Consider the following 23,167-nt stretch of genomic DNA (forward strand, 5'->3'; position numbering starts at 1 on the left):
AATTTGAATAAGGTCTGATTAGTTTTAATGTTCTATCAATGTTGATATCCTGATTTGATAATTGTACTGTAGTTATATAAGAGAAAGTCCTTGTTTTTAGAATACAAACACTGCAGTATTTAGGGGTAACAATCTCAGATTGTTTAACTTTTTATAACTTTTTCTTTGTATCTTTTAGAAAAAATATTTTATGTATTTAAAAATATATAGTCTACACTGTTTTATAGGATGTGTCTGGAAATGCCAACATGGAAATCCTTTGGGATCTGTTTCTGTTTTCTGTAATTTCTGCTGGTCTTTGGTTATAGAGTTTAGTTTCCTTTGTGCTTGACTGTTTTTTATTATGGACTGTGCATTTTGTTTAAGAGCACTTGTCAGAATAATTTTGAGGCTTACAGTAAACTTTCCTTTTAAGAGCAAAGTTTGTACTTTTTTTTTTTGAGGCATGATCTCACTCTGATGCCCAGGCTCAAGTGCAGTGGCATAATCCCAGCTCGCTGCAGCCTCTACTTCCTGGACTCAAGTATCCTCCCACCTCAGCCTCCTGAGTAGCTGGGACTACAGGTGTATGCCACCATGCTTAGCTATTTTTTTTTTTTTTGTAGAGATGAGATCTCACTATATTTCCCAGGCTGGTCTCAAACTCCTGCACTCAAGTAATTCTTTAGCCTTGGCCTCCCAAAGTGCTGGGACCACATCCAACCCAAAGTTTGCTTCTTTCGGTGCCTGGGAGCAGTGTCATCAGGGAACAACTTAAATCAAGTTCCTTAAGAGCACTTTCCAAATTTCTCATATCTTTCACCAATTTTTCCAATTAACATTTTACTACGTCTGCTTTATTATTATTTTTCTTTCTCTATGCACATGCATTTTTTTTCCTGAGCCACCTGAGATTGATCATATAAAAAGTCTAATTATACTAATTGGGAAAATTTCAAGAATTTTTTTGATTTTGCTTTATGTACAAGTGTTTTTTTTTCCTTTTTATCTGACCTTACTGAGTCAACAAGTGGTTTTTTTCTTAAGCTCTTCAACTGTCAGTGAATGTAATTTGTGTCCAAACAAGGGTCTTTTAGTATGGAATTCTGGTTATATTCAAAATTAGATAAAATAGTCATTATTTGGAAAAATTTTAGGTACTAGTAGGAATGCATATACGGCCATTGCTTTTTATTTAAAAAGTAGATTTGAATGTAATTGACCATCTGAGCATTTGTTTTGAAATGGTACCTTTAAAAAGTTGTCTTGTCCAGGGTGTTCGTACCTTGTCCTCCTCAGGTGGCTTGTCATAGTAAGCTGCTCTCTCATTCGTTGCTCTGGTTTACTTCCTGCCTCAGCTCTGACAGGTTTCATGGGTTCCTATCTGGTCACTTAGACCGTTCTGCTTTGTTGACAAGCTCCAAAAGTCTTGGCCTGGCCCAACTAAAAGTTTCCCTTAATTTTTTTTTTTTTAATTTTGAAAGGAAATGTACTAACATACTAAGGTGAAACAAAGTTTAGAAGGCAAAGCAAGAGAGAAGTGTCAGAAGTACCTACCATAGGTCAGGCATAGTCTTAGGCATCGCAGAGATGACAAGACATGGTTGGTCCCTGCTCTCAAGAAGCTGATGAGGAGACGGTTACAATGTACAGATACTGAGGGAGTACAGAGGGCACCCAGCACACACTGTTTAAGAGGAGAGAGCCAACAGAGAAGACTTTTCAGACAGGATCACTGTGTAATTTGTTATTCTCACTGGCACAGTTTTGAGACTAAAAGGGGTGCAATTAATCATTATATCAGGACAACAGGTGTAAACAAGGACCATTCTGAGCAAACTGGTAACAGATGGTCACTTTACTCCAAGAAGGTAGTGCTGAGTTTTAAAGGCAAGTAGGAATTATAGGTTGGTTGATAAAGAGTCCTTTAAAGCAGAAGAAATCGTATGTAAAGAAATAGTGGGGGTGAGAAAGTATAGTGTTAGGTTGAAGCATGTGCAGTTGCCATTTTGCAAGTGGGAAATGGTCAAATAATTGCAATTTCACATCGTTTAATCTGATATATTAAGGTAACTTGAGCACATAGTGTTTGTGCTTAGTGGCAGGAGACTAGTCGTGAAGTTCTTTGAGTACCATACTATGAAATTTAGATTTTATTCTGAAAGTGATTATGTGTATGATTATTTTTAAATTTTAATTATAAGGTAGTTAATTTTTAAATAGGCAATACATTATCATGGTCTGATAAGCAAAAAATAGTGTTGGTATCAGTGAGAATTGTTTGTAGTTTTTTTGTGTGTAGTTTTTGTTAGGTTTTGGTTTCAGTGTTTTGCTTGCAGCAAAAATAATATGGAAGCTTTTATCTATGTCCTGGAACATTTAAAGTATTGGACCTATCTGTTCTTTGAGGGTTTTGTTGTATTCCCCAGTAAATCTTTTGGGTTGGTGCTTTTTATTGTGGGGTGACTTGGGGGACTGGTTGGGGGTTAGGAGATGGGTATCTCTCAAACAGTTTCTTAGTTTCTTAATTTTCCAGTCTATTTAATTTTTTTTCTCTCTGCATCTTCAACTTTTATACTCATGAAATTATTTTGCCATTAAATTTTTTATAATGATAATATGTGAAAGATGTTTTCATGGAATTTCTGTGAAACAGAAATCTTATTAAACAAACTTTGGTTTGAAATTGTGAAAATATGTAGGGTAACAAAATAATGCACTATTTTATTTTATTTTTTTGAGTTGCAGTCTCACTCTGTTGCCCAGACTGGAGTGCAGTGGCCGCTCCCGGCCACCGCAGCCTCGACCTGCTGGGCTCCAGTGATCCTTCCACCTCAGCCTTCCAAGTAGCTGGTACTAAAGGCGTGCGCTACCATACCTGGCTAATTTTTTGATTTATTGTAGAGATGAGGTCTCGCCAAGTTGCCCAGGTGGATCTCGAACCTGCGGGCTCAGGCAGTTCACTCACCTCGGCCTCCCAAAGCGCGGGATTACAGGCTGAGCCACCGAGCCCTGCCTAATGCACTATTTTAATTGTTACAGATGGATAAAGAAAATAGGATTTATATGTGGAGTCTGTGTTCAAGCCAAGTAAAGGCCTTACCGGGTGTCATGGTGCATGCTGAACAAGGTGTTTTGTGGAAGCTTGAGAGAAACGATGGGAGAGCTGACTCATTGATGGCCCATTGGTGGGTGTTGGCATTAGTGTGTATGTGTGTTCATATGTGTTTGTATGAGCATGTGTATGTACATGCGTATGTGTGCCAAGCTTAAAATATGTTTATTTTTGTGAGCAGCTGCATTACATGGATCCTCATCTATCTCTATGCATACCAACTTGTAATATTTATTAGCTGTAAGCACTATGGCATTTTTATGGGATATTTTAATTTTTAGAATTTTGTGTTGATATACAGTACATTGTGAAATGATTACCACTATCAAGCTGTAGTCATATCCTATACATTGGATCTCCAGAACTTACTTATCTTGCATGACTGAACTTTGTTGTACCCTTTGACCAGCAAGCCCCGCTTCCCCTACTGCACTGTAGCTCCTGACAAACACCGTTCTACCCTCTATGAGTTTGGGGTTTTTAGATTCATGTGAGAGATCATGCAGAATTTGTCTTTTTGTACCTGGCTTATTTCATGTAGCATAATGTCTTCCAGGTTCATCTTTGTTGTTGCAAATGACAGGATTTCCTTCTTTTTTAAGGCTGAATATGTCCGTTGTATTTACATACCACATATTCTTTATCCATTCATCTGCTGGTGGATACTTAGGTTGAGTCCATATCTTGACTATTATGAATAATGCCACAATGAACATGAGAGGGCACATATCTCTTTGACATGCTAATTTCATTTCCTTTGGATATATACTCTGAAGTAGGATTGCTGGATCATATGGTAGTTCTACTTTGGATTTGTTGAGGAACCCCCATAATGTTTTCCATAATGGCTATACTAATTTGCTTTCCCACCAACAGTGTACAAGGGTTCCCTTTTCTCCACAGTCTCACCAACACTTATCCTTTATCTTTTTGAGTGTAGCCATCCTAACAGGTGTGAGAGGATAATTCATTGTGGTTTTGATTTGAAGTTTCCTGATGATTAGTGATGTTGAATATTTTTTCAAATACCTGTTGATCATTTGTGTCTTCTTTTGAGAAATGTCTATTCAGGTCCTTTGCTCATTTTTTTATTGGGTTATATGTTTTCTTATTATTGAGTTGTTTGAGTTCCTTATATAGTTTGGATAGTAACCCCTAATCAAATGTATGGTTGCAGATACTTTCTCCCATTCTATAGTGTCTCTTCACTCTGTTGACTGATACCTTTGCTGTGCTAAAACACATTTTTAGCAACTGTTTTACAATTCATAAAAGATTTTAAACAGGTAAACAATCCTGCAATACAATTGAAATTAGAAATTATAATAAACCTGAGCACTTTTTAAAATAAAAGCATTTACTGAATTGTAGTTAGGCTTGCCTTTCCAGCCTTGTTCAGTTACTTGGTATCTTATTTCTGAAAATATTCATTCTATAAATTGTTGAAGCTCACGTAGATGTTGAACATGGATGGTTGAGTAATATATGATCCCTGTGGTAGACACAGGTGTACCACCCACATTCCCCTTTAAAGAAGGGCTTACTGCCCTGCTGTGAGAAATGTGGCATCCAGGCAGCCCCCTCTGCTTTACCCTTAGGAGCTGCCTCAGCAGTGGAGACACAGCCCTCCTCCAGGGGTCACAGACTTTCTGGGGCAGCTTTCACTTACAGACTGAGCAAGGCAGTTTCAGCCCATTGCAGAGCACTCTGAGGGACACACTTCTTTCTGTTTGGTTGACTGAAGTGGTGTTGGGTCTGCATCACAGTTTGAATTCTGCCCCAACTTCATTTCTCTGACTTCCATCCACAGGTGTTGATCTCTAATAATCCTTGGTACGCCAAACACCACATCACGTCAACTTTAGAGAAACCAACCTGCGTAACTCCTAATATGGAATTAGTTTACTGGAAGGAAATAATACCCAAGACAAAAAAATTTAAATGCTATCAGTGTTATATAGAAGCATAGGGTACCATGGTAGTGTGTTACAAAAAGGAACTACGCCTGTTAGTTATTATGTTTAGGAAGGTAGCCTACATTAGTATTCAGAGTATGTACCTTGGCCATGCTACGTACTCTTTCTGGATCAGCTTCCTCACTTGTAGTATGGAAACGACACAATTTCTGGTATCCTTTAGGACACTAGCCTGGGATTGCTCACATTGGGGGTAAGATTCCTAGCAGTAAGAGAGAGAGTCCATTGCATATTTTCCAAGTCCCTGTTTGCTAATGTCAGTTTAAAATGCTTTGACCAATGGGATAATGTCCCATTGGTCAAAGCATTTCACATGGTCAAGGCTTGATTCAAAGATGGAGAAGTAGACTTGCATTTTTGTGTGTGTGTGTTTTACATACACATATGTAAACATTATCAAACAACACAGTGCCTATTACATAATAGTAGTAGTTAAAATTTATCAAACACTTTCTGTAAATAATGCTTAGTAAGAGGCATCTGGACTATTATTATTTAACATGTTCTATCTTGGTATGATATGAAAAATAAGAAATCCATTTGGAGAATTGGTATATTCTTTTTGCTAGCTTAAAATACTTTTAATGATGATAACACTTTGCAAATGAAGTAAAACTTTTTCTCTTTTCTTCTTCTGCAGTAAGAAAAGTGGAAAACCACCATTACAGAACAATGAGGTAAAATTTTAAATCATCTACTCTGAGATTTCATGCATTTATTTCACTTATTTTGTTATATAATTTTGATTTAGGTGCAATTATAGAATTTTATAATTAGAAGAGAACTTAGGAATATCATCTTCAGTCGTCTACATGTTATAGGAGTTCTTTCCTGAATCCTGACAGGTTTACTTGAAACTGTTTATTCAACAGAGAGGGCTCTAGGAGGCAGCCGTAACTGTTTTGCCCATGCTGAGATTAACCTTCCAGCTTCTTATTGATCGACTCTGTTATGCCTTTTGTAGCATCACAGGACGAGTCTTCTCTGTTTTCTCTAGTAGGCCCACATATATTCGAAGATAGTTTTATCTTTAGTCTTTTTTTCCCCCTATGTTAAGCAACCTTTGTACCATCAAGTGTTTCTCATGTAACATGGATTCTGCTCCTTTTTCAGTTCTTTGTACACTGCTTTGGACCCTTCCTTGTTCCTTTAGACATTGCTTAGAATACAATATTATTGTTCAGATGTGGTCTGACTATCATGGAATATATCAGCACTGTTGCATTGCTCGATATGAACACCATATTTCTAAAATTCAGTCTAAAGTTGCTTTTACTTCTTTAGCCATAAATCACTATATAATTTTATAAAATTTTCATTATTTACATTAAGTCCTATGAAATTTATAGAACGTGCACACACAAGTGGAATTTTTGTTTTGCTATTTTTTTGCTAAATGAAATCTTAGGGGATATATAGGCATCTTACAAGATGGTAGGTTGTTTACATTAAGTGCGGTCTATGGTAAATTATAACCTTCAGGTATCTTTCTGATGAACAGTTTTGTTGTTAAATCTCCTACTTCTTATATTCATCATCCGATTTATTTATTTTTAAAATAATAGCTTTTTTGAGATAATTCATATATCATAAAATTCACCCATATAGGTGTATAAGTTAGTATTATTAGTATATTCACAGAGTTTTGTAATCATCACCACTGTATAATTTTATAAAATTTTCATTATCTCTTCAAAGAATCCTATACCCATTAGCAGTCATTTCTCATTACCCTCTTTCCTCCATTCCTAGCAACCACTAGTCTACTTCCTGTCTTTATTTATTTGCTTATTCTGGACATTTCATATAGTAAATTAACTCGCACAATATATGGCCCTTTATGTCTAGTTTCTTTCATTTAGCATGATGTTTTCAAAGTTCATCGTGTTGCTGTATTAGTTGTACATTTCTTTTTATTGCTGAGTAGTATTCTATTTTACAGATGTACCACATTATGTTTGTCCATTCATCAGTTGATGGACATTTAGGTTGTTTTCATTTTGGCTGTTATGAAAAATGCTGTTGTGAAAATTGCATACATGTTTTTATTTCTCTTGGGTGTATAACTAGGAGTGGAATTGCTGGATCATGTTATAACTTATTTGATTTCTTTTAAATAAATATTAATTTATTCTGGTAAATGTCAGCTTATTGGGTTTAGTCCAATAGCTAGACTACTAGTGTAATTTTTGAGTATATTTCTAACATCTAATATGCTAAGTAGGAGGTATTATCTACAGATTTAATCTACCTTCTTTCTCTTCCTGAAAATTGCTGTTAGTATTGATTAGAAGAACCAAGAGATTATTCTTATATCCTTAATCTTTGTTTTTGTTTTTGGTTATGGTTTGTTCAGCTGTGACTGTATCTGATGATAGCATAATTTGGTTCTTATTTCTCCATTAAGGCCACAGTAATTTTTAGATAGTTACTTGATTTTAAAATACGTATTCATTTAATTTTGAAGTAGTGCACGTGTTATAAATTTCAGAGTGTATAGAGGTAATCACTGTGCTGGGTTTGGTATTTAGCATTCCCTTGCCTATTTTTATATTTTTTGGGTGTGGGCTTTTGTTTGTATTTATTCATAAATGATATAGGTAGAATTACTTTGCATATTTGAATGTTTTATAAATCCACTTGTCAAATGAACTTCTGTGTCCCTCTGCTTTTTCCAGTGTACTGTTTTTAGATCTGTCTGGGTTGACAGCCATAGACTGGTTAACTGTTTTTTTGTGTTCTGTTGTATGAATGTGAGTTGCTTGCTTTTTTACAGTTGTACAGAATTTTCATTGAATGATTTTGCTATGGCTTATGTAATATTGATGTACATTTAGGTTGTTTATAATTTTATAGTAGTACAAACAGTGCAGTGTTGCTTTCATCTTTGTGACTAAGCGTATGTGCAGGTATATCTGCAGGATAAATTCTGCAAAGTACATTTGCTGGGTTATTTTACAGTCAGTGTCCATTTTACGTTTGGTAGGTGATATAAAATAGTTGTAACAATGTATACTTTTCCCAAATATACAGGAATACTTACACTGTTGTCAGCACCATATAGACTCTCATTTTACTTGCTATTTCAAACATCTTTCTCTGTCAAGGTTGCCTAAAGTGGTTGACGTGTCCATAGGAATTTCTCATTGCACCTTGAGCTTGTTACCTCCTGAATTTTAAGTATACCCCTCCCCCACCGTTGTATTATTACCTTAACTTCTTTAATGATTTGTTTGCTTTTTCTAAAATTTTCATGCTAGACTTATATCATCACAGTGGAATTTTTTTTTTTTTGTATTTAAAAAAAATAACTGGGCAATTTCAAAGCAGGGAGAGTCCATTGTGAATTTAAAATGAATACTTAGGAAAGGCTACAAATGTTATAAAATGTACTGTTGTAGGTGTTCTTATTTACCTTGATTTCAGGTATGACTTCATTGTGTAAAGAGTGCTACCAGCCCTGATACCTCTTCTCTGAGCTCAGCCTTTCTGAGCCAGCTTTCCGGTCCTAGGTTTCTTTGCAGAAAACACTGTGATGACTTTGGGAAGAATATAGTTATTTTCATGGATTTAAATGTAATAACAATCCACCAGCTTTTGGACACTGTAAGAACAGGAACAGTGACAACAGGAACAGAAGGAAACAAGGAGGAAGAATTGTATGCTAGTTCGCTTCTTATTTTAAAGTGTTTCAGTGTTACTCTTGTGTGACCTTTTTAAAAACTTTCTTCATTGTTTGCTCTGGATCATTTCTAGAGCAGCTAGAAGTAGGTGATCCTCGCTTAGGTCAGAAAATGGCCATTTCTTTCGAGTTATTCTACTTACAGTTAGAGCCATGAATGGAGAAGGGTCTTCACTGCAGGTGGTGTGTAAGGTGAGGAAGAGGCAGCGACAGGAGGAAAAGCTGTTGAGTCTGAGTTAAACTTTTAGAGTTGGTTGGTGGGTGCCGCCTTCTCTTTTTTCTTTTCTCCTGTGTTTCCTCAGTTTGGGGAAAATAAGGGAAATTTAGGTTGGATGTGTAGGGTGTGACCAGAGGAGAATGAGCTACCTCAATGAAATGGACTGTGAGTTGGGCTCTTGGTCTTTTTATTTATTGCCGTGTCCTCATCACTTTGGCCCTGAGTCATGTAACGTATGTTGAACGTACGAACACATGAAGCATGCACATATGAACCCAATAGACTGGGCCTATAGCTTAGTAGTGTGAGGTTTGCAGCTTTCTCTGAAAGATCTGAAATCCTGAGCCTGTGTTCAGCAGTCACAGGATAGGCTGATTTTACCCAGTTCTTTTATCGTAGTCTTTCTAGTCCAGCCATAAACATCATGCCTTTCACCTTCTTTTCTTGATCTGTAATTTTGTACTATTCTCAGTGCCTATTTATTAGGATTATATGTATAAAGCACTTAGCATGTGTCTAGCACATAGATGGTAGTTTATTATTATTCTAATTCAGTTCACAGACTATTTGCTTAAGGCTCATCAAGTTAGATGTTAATTTAAGTATATTTGCACTAGAGCTAATTAACAACTACTCTCCCTCAGGTATTTGCTTGTCAAGAGCATAGTAGTTAACTGGATAAGCGAACTGTGATCATGGGAACGATGGAAATGGCTAATCAGAGGATGGGGTTTTTCTGGAGTGTCTTGCCTTTTCTAAGAAACTTCTCCTAAACAGTCCAAGAGTAATAAAGTAGATAGCCTTTTCTACCACAGGCTGGTCAGGTCACCTTTTTCTTATCTTTACAAACTGTTTTGTACTTCCATTTTCATGGGCCCAATGAAAATGAAAACAAATCTCTGAAGGGAGATTTTTATCTTGTTTTAAACCCTCTACACTGACAGTGAACTCAGTCCTTCCTGTGGCCTCCAGGCTCTGCCCTTGAGATGCCCTGCCATCCTTGTCAGTCCCCTCATTCTTGTTCCCTCTGCTCTAGTAGTGCTTTCACCTTGCTGATAAGTGTGCACACCAGTTTTATTTCCAACACTGGATTTTTGTGCTTGGTATTCCTTGTGCTTCACTCCCCGTCCCCCCAACCCCCCAATAGTCACATGGTTTCACTTTATGTCTAAACTGAAATATTGAGGCCTTTCAGTCCTCTTGTCTGAATTATTATTATTTGTTTTCTCATGACTCTGCCTAGTGTATCTGTAATAATGTATTTATTGTTTTATTTTTTATCTGTGTTTTTGTCTGTCTTTGAATTGTATGAGGAAGTGAATTGGTAAATTCCATATTGGAAATGTAAAATGATAAATCTAGGAATCCAGAAGCTTCCTGTAGTTGACATCAGGGAAAATCCTATTTTTTTAAGTCTTCTATTAATCAGGAAATAGATGATAAAACAAGTCAATAAGCAGTTGACCATGCCTTAGCTAACTTTTGGACCGCATCTTCTGCTGTTCTTGCTCACAGCTCCACAGATTGGCCAGTTTGTTGTTCCTCAAGCACATGAAACAGGCTTTCACCTTCTCCCAGATATTCATGTGGCTCCAGAACTTCCTACGCCTTGTTCAGTTATTAGATAATGTCATTTTCCTGACAGCATGGCTGAATAAGAGGAGCCATGCATGCTTTTGCTTTCTCAACTCAGTGTTCATCCTGATAATTGTTTATAAGACTTAGATGAAACATTTTCTGTCACTTTATTATATGTTTGTTTTAGCTATCTTAAAAGGGCTCTTTTTTTTTTCCCTTAATGTAGAAAGAGGGGAAAAAAGAGCGAGCTGTGGTGGACAAGGTGTTTTTATCAAGGCTTACACAGATTCTGAAAATCTTGGTCCCTCGAACATTCTGTAAAGAGGTAAGTCTTATGAAATTATCATGTTAAATGTTCCAACTTTCAAGGTTACATGAAATCAGAGCAATAAAATCATAACACTTTGGTTACACTATAGGCCAAATGTTTTCTGTGCAGGTAAAGAGGACTACTAAATTTTTGTCTTTAAATCATCATCTGTCATGCAGTTACCCTTGTTCAGGGCCAGTTTATAAATTGTTTTTTCTTGTTTATGAAGTATTATTTCATTCTATTTTATGTGAAATACTGGAGTGCTATAGTGCAGGTACTCTAAATGGTGTTACTTTATTACAGTCAAGCACTGTCAATAAAAACAAGTTGTTGTTTTTTTTTTTTTAGTTTCACTCTCTCATCTAGTCTGGAGTGCAGTGGCACACTCATGGCCACCACAGCCTCGACCTGCTGGGCACAGGTGTTCCTTCCAACTCGACCTTCCAAGTAGCTGGAACCACAGGTGCACGCCACCATGCCTGACAATTTTTTTGATTTATTGTAGAGATGAGGTCTCGCAGGTTGCCCAGGCTATTCTGGAACCCCTAGACTCAGACCTCTGCCTCCCAAAGTGCTGGAATTATAGGTGTGAACCACTGTGCCCGGCTAAAAACAAGATTAAATTTAAAAAGACCAACCTTTTTATTTCTCTGAGATGCTAACAAGTTACATTGATGTGGAAGATTTGATGGTTGCTTCTTCATATTTGATCGAATATTTCTAAGATAATCCAAATGTTATCTGAATTCATGAAGTATTTCAGGAAGTGTGCTGCTTGTAGAAATAAAGTTGTATTATTCTTTTTTCTCTTTTATTAAGTCTACCTTTGTTACTATTTGTAAGCATTTTTAGTGATTACTGAAATCATGCTGTGTTCTCCATCTGATCACCTCGCATTTTCCTATCTGTACCTTGCTCTCCTGCTTACCTTGGCAGCACATTCTGCTGATTTTGCCCTTGAGAAATTCTAAAACATATAACCCTAGTTTTTCCCTAATTAGACAGAAATAATACATGTTCCTGGAAGAAAATTAAATAATGCAGCTCGATGTTTTATCTTTTTGGTACCTATCAGCCTCTCACTCATTTTGGCATGTAATCATCTTATATATGAGCATATATTTTGATAAAAATAGGATCACACTCACACTTTTAAGATCTGCTCCTTCCTTTACGATTTAAATGTTCTTTCCAAGTATCCTTGAGTTTCTCATAAATTGGTTTCTTCCTTCACATTCTTACTGCTCTCACCGTATCTTACCTCGATCATTATTATCTCTTACTTGGTCTTTTTGCTGCTGCTTCTTTCCTGGTTAGTCTTCTTTCTAAAGTCCTAATGGAAACATTTGCTTCCTTTTCTTACAGGGTAAATCACAACCTGACTTTGGCCTTCCTTGCAACATCAGCTACTTAGAAGACCCTGCACTGTTTTATGATCAGACCCTGTGCTCTCATGCTTTGATTTGTTTACAGCATCATGTCTTGACATCCTGTCCCTCCCCACAACAAAAGCAAACATGTTTTAAAAATTACTTAACACTAATTATCTTTTTTGTGAAGGTTTCTCATGACTCTTCAGGCATAACTGTTTTCTCATTTCTACCACCTACCTGACTTTGAAGAAACCTTATTTAAAATACAAGCTTCTCTGGAAAGAGTTGTATGAAGGGGTACCCCAAAAAACCCAGAATTTATTTATAAAAAATTTTATATATTCTTACATGTTTAAACTTTATTCACTTTGAAAGTACTCTGTTAGATGTCGACACTCCTATTGAGATGCTTTTTCCACTGCTCAGAACAGTTTTTGAACTTGTCAATTTTGATGCCTTTTAGTGTTTCTGCTGTTTTTTGTTTCACCCCTTCCACATTGGCAGAATGTATCCCTTTGAGGACTTTTTTCATCCAGGGAAACAAAAATTGTTTGGGGTGAGATTGGGTGAATAATAGGAAGGGTGGGTCATGGGGGCCATACTGTTTTTGGTCAAAAACTGCTGAACCCTCAGTGCAGTGTGAATAGGAGCACTTGTAAGTCATCCATCATGTAATGGGCAAACACACTCAAAGAAGACTCTCAAAAAAAAAAAAAAAAAATTCATTGAAGCTGAATGTAGCCTCTCACAATAATAACTGGTACACTGATGCCGATGGATTCCTAGAACACTTGCCTAGTGGGGAAAGCCTGTAGTACAAGGGGTCTACCCCAAAAAAATTCCTGTTTTTTGAGTTCCCCCCTCATATATTACTCCCCAATCAGTTAACAGCTGAATGCTCATTTTAACTATTGCAGAGACTTGATGTATGTAAAATGCGTGTGAGAGACTGGATAGGTCTCCAGGAGTTAGTAAGGGGGGGTGGAAGGGGCTACCTTGGCCAACTTCCCACCTTCTACCTCCCACGGCTCTCTTCTCTGACTTTAGCTTCTGTGTTACTGTCTCAGTCTTCAGACTGAGGAAGTGTAAGGTCAACTCTGAATATGTGTGTTTGAGGTAAATGCGGCGAGATTCTCATCTCACACCGAGATCAGTGACTCCCAGCCAATCATCCTACCTTCACTTTTCTTTATTATCTGACTTGCACAGCATTGCTTAAGAAGTGTTCTATAAACATCACTTTTTCATGTCACTTTTTGTTCTACTAGAAACTTGCAATAATTTTGTATGTGTAACTCTGCTGGATATGCAGCGTCATGCTTCATATTGTTTTAATCCCTTTATTTCCATTAAAACTTTCACCTTTTTTAACCCGTAATCTTCATTCTCCTCTTTGTTTTACTTGGTCTATTGAATGTATTTCTTTTCATTCCATGCCTGTATCATTTAATTTTATTTTAAATTTCAATTCTGTATGTTTTGAGTTGGGATCTCACTGTCACCCATACTGGAGTAAGGTGGCACGATCACTGTTCACTGCAAGTGTGACCCCCTGGGCTCAGAGTGATTCTTCTGCGTCAGCTTCATGAGAGACTACAGATGTGTGTCACCATGTTTGACTACTTTATTTTATTCTTTTTTATTTTACTTTTTGTAGAGGCGAGGTCTTGCTATGTTGCCCAGGCTGCTCTTGAACTCCTGGGCTCAAGCTGGGATTACAGGCATGAACCACCACGCCTGGCTATTTAACATATTTCAAATGCCATAACCATCTTTGTTACCCCAAACTTTCTCATCCTACCATTTGTGACATGAAGTGATACAAATATGCTGGTCTAAATCTGTCTCTTGTTTTTTTGTGTATAAATCTTGCCATAACTAAGTTTAAAAATCCTGTAAGAATAGTCACAATATTAAGATTTTTCTAACAAATTAAACCAAATTTATTCTACTTATGCACAGTTCCAAGCTTCAATATTTGTTAGTTGTTTAACTGTATATTGACAGTTACTGTCATTTTTTCTTTGTTAGCCTTGTTTATTAAAAACCTAAGAAAATCACAATACCCCTTGACCCAGGTAATCTAAGTTATGTTTCTAGCCCTGTTTTTGACTAGGTATATGAAGGCAAGTCATTTGACATGCTGCAGATTCACGTTTGAATTCTGAATGAGAAAGAGTAAATTATCTATAAGACCTTTTTCATTTATGCAATATTTTAAAGTTACTTTTAAGTTACATTTAAAAATTGACAATAGGCAAAATGTCAGCCAACCGCATTAAAGCTGGAATAAAGCTTTGAATTTGGAAACCAAAAGTCTTTACTAAGGTAATGTTTCTTTTAACTTTCTAAAATGCTTTTAATTTACCATACCTGGTTTATTTTAGACAGGTTACTTGATACTTATTGCTGTTATGCTGGTGTCTCGAACATATTGTGATGTTTGGATGATCCAAAATGGGACACTCATTGAAAGGTACTTTTTCATTCACCTTCTTCCTGTGTGTATGAAATAATCATTTGTATCCTATTTAAGCATTATCTTTATAAGCAAGAAGTAGATTCTAAGTTAGGTAAAAGATACTTAAGTTAAATTATGAGTTTGCTTACTTACTTAAAAAATATTTATTGAGTGTTTCTTATATGCCAGGCAGTGTGCTACCCTATGATAGAGATTTATATACCAGTGAACAGGAGAAACTCTGTACCAAACTTTGCTAAGCTGACAGTTTATCCAGGGGCAGAAACAGGTAGACAGAAATTTAAAATGCAGTATAATAAGTGTTGTAATGGGGATTTTTAAAAGCTACCAAGTTGGATATCTGAAATTAATGAGATAATTTGGAGGAAAATGTCAAAACTTTTCAAATTACGTTGAACATATTTTAGAAGAAAAAATGCTTAGACATTTATTTTTGCATTTAAAGTTAATGCTTTTTATATTTTTTTCATTGTATTCTTTGTATATATACTATTAATCACTGTAGTTGCTAATTTTGAATGTTAAAAACTTCAAAAATGTTTTGGGATATCTTGGCTTATAACCATTTACCATTTATCTATTAATAAAGATACCAATTTGAATGTCAGAGTACAAAAATTCTTGGAATTCTGTTTGCTGGTGTATAATATTTTGTGAGAAAATTTCTTAAAATATCTAAGATAACTTTTTGAATGCCCCAAATTTTGAAATGAAGGTTTTTTTCCTCTTAAATCTTTTGTTTGCTTCTTAGAGGATTTGTAGGAAGAGGACGAATGCATTATGCCCTCATTTTCTGACTCATTTCTCTAGAATAGTAAAGAAACATATCTCCACAGGATTAAACCCTTAAAGCATATGCCTCTGACTATACATAAATTACACAGGCCTTTGCATTCAACACAAGTCTCACTCAGACCTGTGGTCAGTTCATGCCTTTTTATTTTAATACAGCTAATATGAACATAGTTTTAAAAGTAATACATGAACATACCTTAATGTCAAATAGCCCTACAGATCTTGATTAATCACATCAGTTCCTTACTCCTCCCATTCCTGTCATTCCCCAGAGCCAATCATTTGTTATCCTTTTTACTGTTTCGTCTCTTACTTTGTGTCTGCATTTCGGTATAATATCTTTGTATTACTGTTGATAGATTTCTCAGTTACAGAGTATGTGTGTTCACATCCTACTTTGGAAGGCAAGAATTAGCTTGTACCCTTCCACCCCATATTCATGCTCCTCTTTACATGATTTTAACTGTTATTTACAGCTGAGCCACATGGCATACTTCGTTAGTTCCTTTTCTATGTAACATCTTGTTTTTCCCGATGTTTGTAATTGCAAGTTGTTTGTATGTTCTAGTCTTTTCACTTACTTCTCTCTAGTTCACCTCGAATTTTTGACAGTACTACAAAATCTTCTCAATGTTGTGATATGATCAACTGCCAGGTAATCTGTCAATTTCCATTCCCTATCTCGACCCCCTAGCCTGAACCTCTTTAGTTTCCTGTCTCCTGCTTGCATCAGAATTGGTTGCATTTAGGCTCACCAAATAGCTGTCAAGTTTGAACTTGCTATCATCATTTTTGGAGGGAATTTCGTTCTTTGTTCTCTCTTGCGTTAAATAACCTGCTTCTGGATCTTGTTTTCCTCTTCCTTGGTTTACTTTCTCGCTTAGGCAGATGCAGTTTTTTTCTGAAAAGGGGAGCACAGGAGAGTTTTTGTGTCCTCATAGATCTGAACATGTCTTTCTTCTGCTCCCGTACTTGATTGAGCTGTGTTTGTGCCTTCCAAGTTGGAAATCACTTTTCAGGATTTGAGTGCTTCACTCTGTTGTTATCTTCTGGCTCTCAGCCTTGGCTGCAGAAAGATTGAAATCATCTGGAGAGTTTTAAGAACTGTTAGCGCCTGGACCCATCCCTAGAGATTATGGTTCAATTAGTGTCAATTCTTGAAACATCCAGGTTATTCTAGAACCTCTGATCTAGTCCCAGTTGGGTGTTGAGCCCTGTTACTGTTCTGATTACTCTTCCTTAGTTGGGGATTTGGTCCTCATGCTCCGCCCCCAAACCTGTTATTGTTGTTGATGCTGTATTTCTTAGTGTTTAAAATTTTCACTGAATGTTGGTATGAATTTTTTATTTTTTCATTTATCGTGCTGGGCACTAAGTGGGCTCTTTTTCATTTGGAAACTCATTCTTCATTCTGGGAAATTTTCTTGTGTTTTTAAAAAATCCTCTATTTTTTTCTGAAATCTTAATTAGCTGTATATTGAATCCCCTGGACTGATCATCTGATTATCTTATAATTTTTCTTCTATTTTCATCTCTGTAATTTTTCTAGGAAATTTCTTTAACTTTGTTATCCAGTGAATTTGTGTTATGATTTTATTTCCAAGAGCTATCATTTGTATGGATGTTCATTTTTATAGTAGTCATTCTTTTAACTATGCCATATATTTTCATCTCTGGAGCTATTGGTATTTTGGGGGGGGGTTTGGTTTTTTTGAGTTGGAGTCTCACTGTGTCACCCAAACTGGAGTGCAGTGGCCGCTCCCGGCCACCGCAGCCTTGACCTGCTGGGCTCTGGCGATCCTTCCGCCTCAGCCTTCTGAGTAGCCGGAATTACAGGCGTGCGCTACCACACCCGGCTAATTTTTTTTTTATTTTATTGTAGAGATGAGGTCTCGCCTGCCCAGGCGGGTCTCAAACCTGCGGGCTCAGGCAATCCACTCACCTCAGCCTCCCAAAGGCGCGGGATTACAGGCTGAGCCACTGAGCCCGGCGGAGCTATTGTTTTAAAAAGACTTTTTTGTGGCTTTCTGTTCTGTTTCTGTGTCCTTCGTGGTCCTTTGTTATTCTGATCTTTGTTACTAGCATTGGAAGCTTTCCTCAATAGTCTGTGATTCTTGGCTGTGAGTTCATATGTACAAGTGAAGGCTACCTTAAAATTTAGAAGCTGGAATTGAGGGCTTGCCAATTATTTGCTCTTCCTTGAAGGATGTTTGTAGGGGGAGACTGGCTGTGTGTGTGTGCATGTGCGTGCACACACACTACTGAATCATCAGTCCTCACAAATTCTAAGATGTGAAGCATAAGCCTAATTAAAATGTGTGTTCACTGCTGCTGTCACCTTTAGGAGGCTTGGCTTCATTACCCCGTTCTGTTTTGACGAGCTATGTGCACAAGTGGTTTGTGTCCTTTGTGTAACTGACTTTTATGCCCTTTACACGATGGTATATTTTTTCTTTTGATAACTTCGCTGTGATTTTAAATGCTATATCTGTTTACTAAAAATACACTCTCTCCAACTATAATATTGTTAATTGCCTTGTGGCAAAAATATCGAGGTTTCATCCATTGTGAACAACATCATATACATCAGTATAGAATCAGTCACATATTACATATAAAGCATAATGTACAGTACTAGCATAGAGTAGAAAATTTATTTATTAAAGTTTCCCCCTTTTGTTAAAGTTTTGTGATTTCATACTTTGTGATTCAAAAGAATAATGCTAACTTTTCTGAACTTGGAGTTTTCAACTTTAATTGAATAGAGGCTGTTTTAATTTTCTCAAAGACTTAATAAACTGAAAAAAATGCATTGCCAAGAGTAGATGGTGCATTCATTTAATTGGTGATGTTGGTGTAGGGACTACAGGAAAATCTCCCCCTCGCCCTTTGAAGGGTCACTGAGAATCAGCTGACGAAAGGCAGATTAACAGAAGAAAAGGCACATGCATTTTTGTTACTGTGCACAGAAAAATGGCGTCACTCTGGTCTTCCCCCAACCCAGTCAGGTGCAGATGCTTTTATGCCCTTCTTTGGGGAAGGAGAGCTGCGGAAGTGTGGATAATTTTAAGAGGGAATAAATGATTTTGAGGACAAGTCAGTGGGCTTGGAGAACATAATGGCCTAGGACAAAGTCTGTTTGACCCACAGAGCAGGCAGTGGTTTGTGACAAAAGTCTGTCCAGGTGTGTCGACAGACTTTCTTCCTGTGATATGAGTTCATTTCATGAAAACTCCAGGAAGGGACCAGAGGTGACTGTGTTCTTCTTCAGTGGGTCTGGACTTCAAACAGATGAGGAAACTTCAGAGAACAACTTCATCCCGTGCTGTAGGAGAGACAGAGGATGGAGAGGCAGGAGAGGGTGGGAGCAGGTCAGAGAGACTCTGAGGCTTCTCCAGCTCACCGTGTCACAGCGCCATATCTGGGTTTTGGTTTCTGAGCGAACCCCAACAGTGGACAAAAGGAAAGTTCTTATGTAGCATGAGTCAGTTATAATTCCACTAGATAGAGTAGTTTACCTGTGGGGTACTCAGTTTTAAAATTTAATTATGAAATTTAAAAAATTATTTTTCTTTTTTTTCTATGAGTTTTTTAAAAAGTTATTTTGATATACTTTGAACTTGTATGTTGTAAAAGTAGCACGAGGGGATCTTTTGAGGCCAAGATTTTGAGACTAGCCTGGGCAATATAGCAGGATCCTGTCTACAAAAAATTTATAAATAGCCAAGTATGGTGGTGCAACATATGTAGTTCCAGTTACTTGGAAGTCTGAGGTGGAAAAATCATTTGAGCCCAGGAGTTTGAGGTCACTAGCTATGATCCTGCCACTATACTCCAGCCTCGACAACAGAGTGAAATCTCAACTCAGAAAAGAGAAGAGAAGAGACAAGAAGAGATGAGAAGAGAAGAATATATAGCAAAAGGAACTTCCTTACATTCCTTATATTCTTAACCCACATTCACCAATTGTAAAACAGTCATTTTAAAGTTAATTGCTAACTTTTTCCTTAATAAATATCCTTGAGGCTCTGCTATGTATGAGATCGTTAATATTTGATCAAATTAAAAGTTTTACATTGTACATTGTACCTTCATAATTTTATTTGAAAAATTTACATATTTCTCTGATAAATTAAGCTACATTATAAATTGATTTGTTTTTCCCTTTTTGCCTGTTCCAACCAAAGTAGATCGAGATTTATGTATTTTTGCTAAGGAAAGAATTTCACAGGGACTTGTTATGATCCTTAATGGACTTCATTTTAATGTGCTTTTTATTGGGTTGATGCATAAGTTCATAGCGTTTTTACTTGCCTGTGTTATGTTCATGCTACATGATGGTCACGGTTCATTACATTTGACAATTCTCGGGCTGACTGATATGAATCATTTTGGATTAAAGCATTTAAATGACTTCATCAAAGCCAGTGATCTTCCTGAACATGGAGAATCACTCCAGTCAAAGTGACCCTCTTTGAAATGATGAGACCATTGTCCTGATGTGCTTTCCCTGATGGCATTCTCCTTGTGCATGGCACAAATGTTTCGAGCTGCCTCCTTTGCCTTTAGCCTTCTGTGAAACTCAAACAGAAGAATATGTTGGAAGTGTTTCTTGTTTTCCACTTGATACTCCATCTTCTTTAGCTCACAAATAGCACTAACTTTCTTCAAATCTGCAAAGTGCAAGGCGTATTCACAAGCACAACATTGTTACTCCAAATGACAAACAATAAACTCCCAACACTGCAGTGTTGCTGCCAAAAACAGGTGCTATAAACTTATGCATCGACCCACTGTATTTTAAACATATGTTTGTGGTGGCTAATGGGCAGATCTTAATAGCACAGACACCATCATTAAGGTGGACACTGTGGTAATCATGATATGGAGGAAAATTCTTCATACCCTATTGCTGTCTTATCAAGTCATAAAGATATATTTTATTTTCACCCATTTGGCTAGAAGCAGCCTTTTAAAATTACCAAACTATGTTTTATAAAGATTCTTATATATTTTGGAATTAGTAATGATTAGGGCTCTCGTAAAATTACTCTTTGTTAATTGTTTTTCTTTTGCAGTGGAATAATAAGCAGAAATAAGGCATTATTCAAGAACCCATTTTTTAAATTTATAGCTGCTATTCCAATGGTAAACCATTGCTGAATGAAGGCATGTTCTTTACCAGAATGTTATAATCTTGTGTGTTTCACAGCTTGGACAGCACTAAAACACTTTGGTTTTATGTAAAGTTGGGTTCAATCAATTTTAACATAAACCTTTAAACTCTTTGCATGGTCTTATTGCTTAGTGTCTCTAATATTCTTATTGCTATAAACAATATTTTTGCATGTGGTTCTGTTCTATTTAACTGTCTTCTAGTTAACTGTTTTTTTTTTTTCTTTTAAATTTTTTGCCTTTTTGGAGTTATATAAAAATAGGACTTTTAATTTTTTTATCAGTCCAAAATTTCCCAAAGTATGTGCTGTGGAACCCTAACTATGGCAGAGGAAATACCTTGTGTTGCATCCCCTCCCAGAGAGTCATGGTGCACATAGTACACATCCAAAGCTTTGGGCAGGTCTTTGGTAAAGTACATCTGTGAGCTTGTTCAACCCAGACTTTTCCAAAATTTGTTTACCTACTCCCTCATAGGAAGGAAATTACTCCTCTAGACATGTCCTGGTCATTGTGGGCCGGGGGGCGGGAGGCAGCTAGGTTTAAATCATTTTGCCCAGTGTTTCAAAAATATATTTTATACATTTTATATAAATATATTTTATTACCTTTGGGAATATTAATATGTATTTTTGGAAAAAAGTTCTATGATAAAATAAGTTATATCTGTTTAGTAGATCATACACATATAATACTCAAAGATCCTTTATTTATATGATAATAAAACTTGTTTCTAGACTTTTAATGAAGTAGTGGAACCCTTACTTTAATATTTTAATGTCTATTTTTAAAACATAATTTATAAAACATTAAAAACTGGTAAAAGAGGAACTAGTCTAGCTAAGAGTGTTGAGAGGCATGACACTTCTCCAGAACCCACTGAGGCTCTGAGGACCCGCCTGCCCCCTGCTCTGCTCCCACCTGTCCTTTAGTCCTAGTGTTGGCAAGCCAGGACCCATGAGCTGAATCTCATACCTGCCGTGTGTTTTGATAAAATTGTACTAGAACACAGCCACGCTCTTTCTTGGCTGCTTTTGCTGTACAGTTGCAGAACTGAGTCGTTGCAGCAGAGACCTTATGGTCCACAAAGCCTAAAATATTGACTCTTGACTCTGTAGTAAAAAGTTTGCTGGTCCCTGCCTGTCATTAGTTCATACAAGTGACAATCAGGATATTAAAATGGTTTAAAACAAACAAATGCTACTTTGATTTATCCATAATAATTCATTTCTGGGCTATAAGGTTGTTCATTGTTCTGCCAGCTAACTCTTTTTGTGGCACCTTAATTAAAAATGGCCCTTCAACTAAGGAGAGAATTAGTTATCATTCTATTTAATTTTGCCATTTGCAGAATGGAGTTAAGCAAGTTGTTCAAAATGATTATGCTTCAAAGGTTGCAAATATGCTTTTGTAAGAAAATGTTTTTTATCATCTTTTTTTTTTTTTAGTTCTTTTGATTCAATAGAAATTTCCAAAAGGAATTTTAGAGCTTTACAGAAATTTTCTTTGTGTTAGATTTTGCTTCTTTTGCAACTAATGCATTGCATGTGGTGGTTTGCAGTGGTATCATTGGTCGTAGCAGAAAAGATTTCAAGAGATACTTATTCAACTTCATCGCTGCCATGCCTCTCGTAAGTTTAATTCATTAAAAGTTTTATTTACATAGGGAATATTTGCACTTATCATAATCTTAAAGGATGTTTACTTATTAAATTCTTGAAAGATTGATCATACCAAATTCCTATTTCAAGTTTAGTTTTGTAATTTATAGCATAATTTTTCAACCTTATGTTAGAAAAATTAAAAGGAATTATGTTTAGTCAATTTCATTAATAGGTATATGTATGGGTGGGGTTTTTGTTTTTTTTTTTTTTTTAACCAGTCCAGGTTTTCTTCAGTGTTTAGCAACATCCCATTAGATGGCAGTAGCACTCCCTCCCCGTTGTGACAACTGAAAATGTTTCTAGATATTTCCAAGTTGAGAGAGAAGAGGCAAGGGGTAAATCATCTTGGTTGCTAAACTATAAACTATTATAGTGACTTGAGCACTCATGTAGTTTGTTAAATTGGAATTTATGGTCCAAATTTATTAAAAATAGATTGTTTATTCTAAAATGTAAGTGATTTTCTTAGCTTGATTCTTATTTTCATTTTATTGACACTGTAAGAATTTTAGTATTCTAAATTTTGGTGTAAAAACAAGCTTGGTTGTAAATCCTATTAGGTTGAAAATATGTCAGAAATTCTAGTTTAAAGCCAGGCTCGATGGCTTAGCCTGTAATCCCACGCCTTTGGGAGGCTGAGGTGAGTGGATTACCTGAGCCCGCGGGTTCGAGACCCGCCTGGGCAGGCGAGACCTCATCTCTACAATAAAATTAAAAAAAAATTAGCTGGGCGTGGTAGCGCGCGCCTGTAATTCCAGCTACTCGGAAGGTTGAGACGGAAGGATCGCCGGAGCCCAGCAGGTCGAGGCTGCGGTGGC

General features: G+C 36.5%; 1 protein-coding gene across 1 annotated transcript in view; it reads left to right on the top strand.

Annotated features, from left to right (window-relative positions):
• ABCD3 (ATP binding cassette subfamily D member 3) overlaps positions 1–23,167 on the top strand; it is a 79,517-nt gene that overhangs the window by 16,481 nt on the left and 39,869 nt on the right. Inside the window, exons 2-5 of the mRNA XM_021707319.1 lie at positions 5,711–5,747; positions 10,774–10,872; positions 14,621–14,709; positions 22,247–22,316. Of these exons, the coding sequence (XP_021562994.1) occupies positions 14,648–14,709; positions 22,247–22,316 (132 nt within the window). The 5' untranslated portion in view covers positions 5,711–5,747; positions 10,774–10,872; positions 14,621–14,647. The remainder of the gene's footprint in view (positions 1–5,710; positions 5,748–10,773; positions 10,873–14,620; positions 14,710–22,246; positions 22,317–23,167) is intronic.

The sequence above is a fragment of the Carlito syrichta genome, unplaced genomic scaffold (genome assembly GCF_000164805.1).
Source record: "Carlito syrichta isolate Samal-C Ts95f unplaced genomic scaffold, Tarsius_syrichta-2.0.1 Scaffold316502, whole genome shotgun sequence".
NCBI classification, from domain to species: Eukaryota; Metazoa; Chordata; class Mammalia; order Primates; family Tarsiidae; genus Carlito; species Carlito syrichta.